The sequence below is a fragment of the Mesoplodon mirus genome (genome assembly GCF_964341445.2).
Source record: "Mesoplodon mirus genome assembly, chromosome: 19".
Classification (NCBI taxonomy): domain Eukaryota; kingdom Metazoa; phylum Chordata; class Mammalia; order Artiodactyla; family Ziphiidae; genus Mesoplodon; species Mesoplodon mirus.
In genome coordinates, this window is record NC_138995.1 from 29,451,205 (window position 1) to 29,458,993 (window position 7,789).

The 7,789-nt window shown below is 43.2% G+C and overlaps 1 protein-coding gene across 1 annotated transcript in view; it reads right to left on the bottom strand.

Annotated features, from left to right (window-relative positions):
- The window catches only part of LPCAT2 (lysophosphatidylcholine acyltransferase 2), a 65,524-nt gene extending 59,772 nt beyond the window's left edge, over nt 1–5,752 (bottom strand). The window contains exon 1 of the mRNA XM_082607723.1: nt 5,510–5,752. Within this exon, the coding sequence (XP_082463849.1) occupies nt 5,510–5,680 (171 nt within the window). The 5' untranslated portion in view covers nt 5,681–5,752. The remainder of the gene's footprint in view (nt 1–5,509) is intronic.
- Between the last annotated feature and the right edge of the window lie 2,037 nt (nt 5,753–7,789).

Sequence of the window (7,789 nt, forward strand, 5' to 3'; positions counted from 1 at the left end):
ATACAGATCTTAAATGTGTAATTCAATGAGTTTTGATAACTGTGTACTCTTGTAAACATCACCTCAATCAAGATACAGAACACATCTGCCACTCAGAAAGTTGCCTCATACCTCTTTCAGTCAATCCTTATCCTCTTAGGCAATCAATGCTGGATGTTTATCATCATATATTATTAGTTTTGCATGTTCTTGAGTGCCATATAAATGGAACCATACATTATGCATTCTTGTGTGTCTCACTTCTTCCACTTAACATGTTTTTGAAATTCAACTATGTTGCTTTCGATGTCAGTAAGTCATTCTTTCTGACTGCAGAGTATTATTCCACTATATGACCATATGACAGTCTGTCTATTCTCCTGTTGATGAACATTTGGGCTGTTTCCAGTTGTGGGCTATTATGAATACAGCCACTGCAAACATTCTTCTACAAGCCTTTTTGGGAATAGTTGTTTTCATTTCTCTGAGGTAAATACGTAGGAGTGGAATTGCTGGGTCATAGATGTAGTTTAACTTTATAAGAAACTGGCCAAACAATTTTCCAAAGTGGCTGCATCACTTTAAAGTGTCGCTGGTAGTGTATGAGAATTTCAGTTACTGTACGTCCTTGCTGACATTTGGTGATTGTAGTCTTTTATAAAAATCAATTTTACTAAGGCATAATTTACATAAAATAAATGCACCTATTTTAAGTATGAGGTTTTCAAATGCATAACCCTATGCAGACACCACTATAATCAAGATATAGATCGTTTCCATCACCCAGAAAAGTTCCCTTGTGCCTCTTTGCAGTCAATATATCCTCAGTGTATAGCAACCACTGACAGTCTTTCTTTCACTATAGTTTTTGCCTGTTCTATATTTTCATATAAATGAAACCACACAGTATGTATTCTTTTATGTCTGGCTTCTTTCACTTCATATTTTTGAGATTCAACCATGTTGTCATATGTATCAGTAGTATAGTCTTTTTAATTGCAGAGTAATATTCCATTGTATGACTATATCACACTTAATCTATCCATTAATCTGTTCAGGGACATTTAGCCTATTATAAGTTTTTAGCTATTATGAGTAAACATTAATGTTTGAGTCTCTATGTGGACATACATTTTCATTTCAAGGGGAGTGAAATTGTTGGGCCAGCATATGCCAAACTGTTTTCCAAAGTAGTTGTATCATTTTATATCTCCACCAACAAAGTATGAAATTTCCTGTTGCTTCACATCCTCATCAACATTCAGTGTTGTCAGTCTTTGTAGCCATTCTAGTGGGTGTAAAATGATATCTCACTGTGGTTTTAATTCATATTTCCTTGATGAACAATGACGGTGAGCACATTTTTTCATGTGCTTATTGGTCATCCCTTTAACCTAACTGTCTTTTTGAGTCTTTGGCCCATTTTTATTGGGTACTTAGTCCTTTTCTTATCAATTTGTAGGAGTTCTTTATATGTTCTGTTTACAAGCCCTTTTTCAATACATGTATTGAAAATATTTCCTCCCATTTCATGGCTTGCCTTTTCATTTTCTTTCTTTCTTTCTTTTTTTAAAAATTTAATTTATTTATTTTTGTCTGTGTTGGGTCTTTGTTGCTGCGTGTGGGCTTTCTCTAGTTGCGGTAAGCAGGGGGTACTCTTCATTGTGGTACACGGGCTTCTCATTGTGGTGGCTTCTCTTTGTTGCGGAGCATGGGCTCTAGGTGCGCGGGCCTCAGTAGCTGTGGCACACTGGCTCAGTAGTTGTGGCTCACGGGCTCTAGAGAGCAGGCTCAGTAGTTGTGGCACACGGGCTTAGTTGCTCCACGGCATGTGGGATCTTCCTGGACCAGGGCTCGAACCTGTGTCTCCTGCATTGGCAGGCGGATTCTTAACCACTGAGCACCAGGGAAGTCCGCCTTTTCATTTTCTTAATGGTATCCTTTGATGAGAAGAATTTTAATTCTGATGAAGACTAATTTATCAATTTTTATTTTCTGTTTAGTTCTCTTCTGCATCCTAAGAAATCTTTACCTATCTCAAGATCATGAAGATTATTTTATATTTTCTTCTTCTTCTAGAAGATATATGAGTTTTGCTTTTATGTTCAAGACTATGATCCATCTTAAATTACTTTCTGTGTAGTGTGCAGAAGGGATCAAGTTTCATTTTTATCCACAGATTTATCTAGCTGTTCCAGAACCAATTCCATTCCCCCTCCTTTTTTTTTTTTTGGCTGCGCTGCAGCTTGCGGGATCTTAGTTCCCCAGCCAGGGATTGAACCCTGGCCCCAGCAATGAAAGCACCGAGTCCTAACCACTGGACCGCCAGGGAATTCCCCAGAACCAATTTTTGAAAAGACTTGACATTCCCCGATAAATTCTCTTGGCCACTTTGTCAAAAATCAATTGAACATACATGTGGGCTCTCTATTCTGTTCAATTGATCTATTCATCTGTCCTTCTGTCGATACTACCCTACTCTCTTAATTGCTATAGCTTTGTAGTAATTCTTGACATAAGGTAGTGTATGTCCTCCAACTTTTTCTTTTTCAAGCTTTTTTGGGGCTAATATAGATCCTCTGCATTTCCACATAAATTTCAGAATTAGCCAGTTTCCACACAAACAAAAAGCCTGTTGGGACTTTTGTTGAGATTTCAATGAATCTACAGATCAATTTGGGAGGAGTTATCATCTTAATAATGTCGATTCTGCAAACTTATAAACATGGTATATCTCTTCATTTTATGTAAATCTTCATTAATTTCTCACAATGGTGTTTTGTTGTTTTCATTGTAGTGGTCTTACATGCTTTTGGTTAATATATTCCTACGTATTTAATGTCATTTTATTGCTACTACGAGATTATTTCATTTCCTTTTGCAATTGTTTGCTGCTAGTATATACACAAAGTTGATTTAAAATTTTAATCTTTAAACATTATTAAGATGACAAGATCAATTCTGAGTAACTCTGTCGAATTAAGAGGATTACCCATTATATTGCCATTTGGTAATATGTCATCTCTGTAGGAAGGCCTTCTTTCAACACTCTATTGGGATTATTTTCCTCTCTGGACTTACTTCATAGCACTTACTAAAACACGGAATTATATATTTCTATACTTGCTTGTTTAACTTTTTCAGTGAAATACAAGCTTTAAATAGGCAGGGTCCTTATTTCTCTTGTTCATTGCTATGTCTCCGGGGATTAACAGTGTGCCTGGCACATAGTAGGCATCCAACAAATACTTTTGGTATGGTAAATGACCCCACAATTACAACCACTCATTTTAATTCCATATTCTATTGAGGAAATAGAAGCTAGGCTAATTTACGTAATTATACGGCACTATGTAGCAGACCCTTAAACGGTCAAAAAAGAGCAGGCGAGCAATAAAGCTAAGCCCTATAATGAGACGCAAAAGTCACAACAGTCCTTAAGCAAGACATTGATCATCATTTAGGATTAAATTTAGTCTGATTTAATCATATCAAATCATACTTAAATGCAAGTATATCAATCTTTTAAACTGGATAATACAGACAACATTGTTTTTCAATCATGTCTATTTAAATTTTCCTTTTACCCAGACTGTTCAAGCCATTGAAACTACTTTGGGATCTCTGGTCTACATGCATTTTTAATTTTTAAAAAAATATTGAGACTATATTCATTTCTATCCAATCCAAGTGGTAAATTTTAAGTGCAGTATACAGTTGTAGATAACAAATAGCATAACTATCAATATTAAGATCAGCAAACAATACCAGATTCTTTCACACATTATCTCACTTAAATTTTAATCCCTCTTCCATGTATTATTATTCCAATTTAATAGATGAGGAAAGTAAAGTTCAGAGAGGTTAAGTGACTTGGCCAAAGTTATACAACTAATAAATGGCAGGGCCTGAGCAGGTTTTCTGACTAAGACTAGTGATCTTTCTATCATACTACAACTCTTACAGGGTTATTTGAAAGTGCTCTCAAAATGGTTGCAGGCATGCTATTAAAAAAAAAAACCCTCAAAAACTTAATAATTTACTCCAGGTACAATATAAATACTTATAAATATGCCACTTTGAGCCTCTCTCCAAAACATAAAGCCAAATAGACGGACATGACTTTCATTTAAGTATGACCGATTTGACTAAATCAGACCAAAAGGAACCTTGAATGATAGTCCATGTATTTATTAAGTGTTTCAGAAGTTTTAAGATATAAAGGGAATATCTATCCAGTTAAAGACATGAAGATCAAATTTTTAAACATTTAGTTTCTTTACAAAGAGGTATTACTACATTCGCTATCTTCCTCTTCCTCTCTCACACCTTTCTTCAACCAGACACCCATCCACCATTATTCTAACCACCACCCCAGGCTGCTTGGCCCAGCACTTAACCTGCTTCCATCGTAGAGAACAACAGTCTCAGGGCACACAAGTATGCCGTGCAAAAATTACGCTATTTCAAATCCAAAGTAAATAAATGGGTGAGATGGACAAGAAAATATTAAAGCCATTTTTTCCATGCAGAACACAAAGGACAAACGTAGCCTGCACAGTCTATCTTGTTCTCCGATCACTAACTTCACCAAACAGGAAGTCCAAAGAGCGAGTGTAAGTGCAAGTCTGAGCTGCCTCTCATCCTTGAATGTAGAAGTGTTTGGGTGAAAACTGATTCAGGACCAAAAAACTCTTGAATACCTTAAGCTGCCCCATATTATCCCTTTTCTTAGACTGTGATTTCCCGTCCTTGATGTCCCTGCTCAGCCAGAGCATCCCAGCCTTTCTTCTTGTTCTAATTCCAGACCTGGGTTCTCTGCCTTCTCCCTTGCTCTTCCCATCCCAAACTGACTCCTCTCCTTCCCTGCGGCAAAGCGAAAACTTCCCCAAACCCACTCTCCTGTGCTACGATGACCTCCCACTAGACTTTCACACACTCAAGTCGAAGTTCTTCCACAGTCGTTCCCTCTTCTCAGCAAGGAATGTTTCCTCTGCCAATGGCCTGCCTGTTCGGCCTCCTCCTGTTTAGGACCTTCCTCCAAGGCCCCCATGTTCTTTGCATCTTCTTTTCTCACACACGCCCCCAGACCATCCTCCAAGGCCCCTCAATTCTCAGTCCCGCATCTCTGTCCCCTGCAGACTCATGGCCCCTTCAAAAGCCCTCTCCTCTCAGATCTACATCCCTGCCTTCCTCAGAGCCTTGCTTCCCAGACTCACGCCCTCCTCAGCCACTTCCCCTTCACACCCGCACTCCCCTCTGGCGACCTCCCCTGACAGACCCAAGCTCCCCTCAAACTGCCTCCTCTCTCGGACCCACGTCCCTCCCCTGAATCTGCGTCCCCTGTCAGACGCCCCTCACCTGGATCTGCGTCCCCTGTCAGACGCCCCTCACCTGGATCTGCGTCCCCTGTCAGACGCCCCTCACCTGGATCTGCGTCCCCTGTCAGACGCCCCTCACCTGGATCTGCGTCCCCTGTCAGACGCCCCTCACCTGAATCTGCGTCCCCTGTCAGACCCTCGCCCCGCACCTGGATGCGCCTCGTCGCGCCCAGCCGTGTCTGCTGAACGAAGGGGTTGCGCACGGGCGGCGGGAAGAAGGACGACTGGCGGGGCACTATGGGCGGCCGCAGCCCCGCGCTCCCGACGCCCGCGCCGGGCCCCGAGGCCGCCACCGCCGCCGCCTCAGCGCACCGGTTCATGGCCGAGCCCGGCGTCTCACAGGAGCGAAGAGACCCAGGCGGCGCGTGCGAGCTGCCGCTGCCGCCAAGGCTTGAGAGGGAGTAGCTTAGGAGTCCGGGGCCTTTGCGCAGGCGCCAAAGTTACCTACCCGCCCCCCGGTCTCGCCCCGCCCCCTCTGGCTCTGAACGCGCCCAGGCCCTGGCCCCACCCCCCTGAGCACACCCCACCCTTTTAGGTTGTCCGGCTCTTCTTCTTGGGGTTAATAGCTCAGCCTCCTTGCGGGTGAATGTTTTTCCTTCAGAGCAAGGCATCCCCCAGTGAGAGACAGTTTAGGCTGAGTTCTCTGCTTTAGGGTCAGGCGGACCTAGATTTCCTTTTGCTTTTTTTTTTTAAGAAATTTATTTATTTATTTATTTTTGGGTGCGTTGAGTCTTCCTTGCTGCCCACTTCAGTTGCGGCGAGCGGTGGCTGCTCATCGCGGCGGCTTCTCTCGTTGCAGAGCACGGGCTCTAGGCGCGCAGGCTCAGTAGTTGCTCCGCGGCATGTGGGATCTTCCTGGACCAGGGCTCGAACCCATGTCCCCTGCACTGGCAGGTGGATTCTTGACCACTGAGCCACCAGGGAAACCCCTCCTTTCGCTTTTACTGGCTCTTTGACGTTGGTCAAATCACTGTCTCCATGAGCCTCCGCTGCCCCCTTCGTAATCGTAATCGGGGATAAATGGAACTTAGATAAACAACCTGAATCCAGCCAATTCAAGGAGCAACCCCTGGGCTGTTCCAGTAAGAGGGTTAATTATCCAGGGTGGATTTGATTTCTGGTGTATGTTTTGGTTTTGCTTACACCCATTTGGGTGGGATATTTATCAGTTACCGCTGAGACTCCTAATATAGAAACTGGTACCGGGAGTGGAATCTCTTTCACTCAAAATATGGACTGACAATGGGGAGATAGTTCTCCAAATGAAAACTGAAGCTGCAATTACTAGAAAATGACAAAACCACCACTGCCCTCTGCACTAGATGAGGAACCTGGCCTCAAAAAGGGAAGTGACTTGGGCTGTGGCTCCACTTCACCCTGAAGAAGTTCAAGGGCCTATCTGGCCCTTTGTTGGTGGGGGTTAGGGGGAGGATTTTCCCAGGACCTGAGACCAGTTGGTCAAGCCCTGAGTGGCTGAGAGGCAGATGGAGGTGGTGAATGATTTATCTTTACTGGTCAACTGCTCACAGCAGGCTGGAGGCATGATGAGAACCTGACTCTGGGCCCTGGGACAGCTGCTCCTTCCAAGGTGTCCACTGTAGAATCTCAGAATCTTCCGACCCTACCAGATAGATGCAGCCTTCAGCTACTCACTTAACCTCTCTGAGCTTGCGTACTCATCTCAGAATGGGAAGACTAATTCCTACCCCATAGGATTGTATTGGGCTGGCCAAAAATTTGTTTGGGTTTTTCCACACCACGCTACGGAAAAGCCCAAATGAACTTTTTGGCCAACCTAGTAGTATCAATTAAGTAAAATAATGCATGTGTAGTGTTCATAGAAAAGCACTCAAGAAATGGTATTAGGTATTACGTAGTGGAGTATTAGGTATTATGTAGTGGAGCAGCTGAATTTTCTCAGTATTTAATTGAGAACCTTAATAACAACATATTACAGCCGTGATATAAAGTGCCCCAGCTTTGGGGTCTTCAAGTAGAGGGTGGCAGACCCTTGTGGCTCTTTAGCACAGAAGGCAGTCTCTCCAGAGCCTTCAAGGACCTGAGCGATTGGGCAGGCCACAGGAGAAAAGAGGACTCCACCAAGGTCACCTCCAGAGAGACCTGTCCACTCCTCATCCCCTTTCCTACCAGCCCCACCATGAGAGGCCTGAAGTAATAGTCTATCGGAGCCAGAAAGGACCTCTGAAATAACCCCAGGCCTTAAGTTTCTGCTCTGTAGCAGCTCCAGAATTTCTATATAGGAAGGGATTAAAGATGGGCAATCTGCTGGAGAAGAAGGTAAGGAGCTTACCCATTAATAGAAGCTGTGTTTAGAAAGCACACACATTTCTCCCCAGCTGAGTTTACTTAGAGGGTTTTGGGGGAGGTGGAGGTTAATGCTGCTGAGGGAGATACTCAGCTTCCGGCTA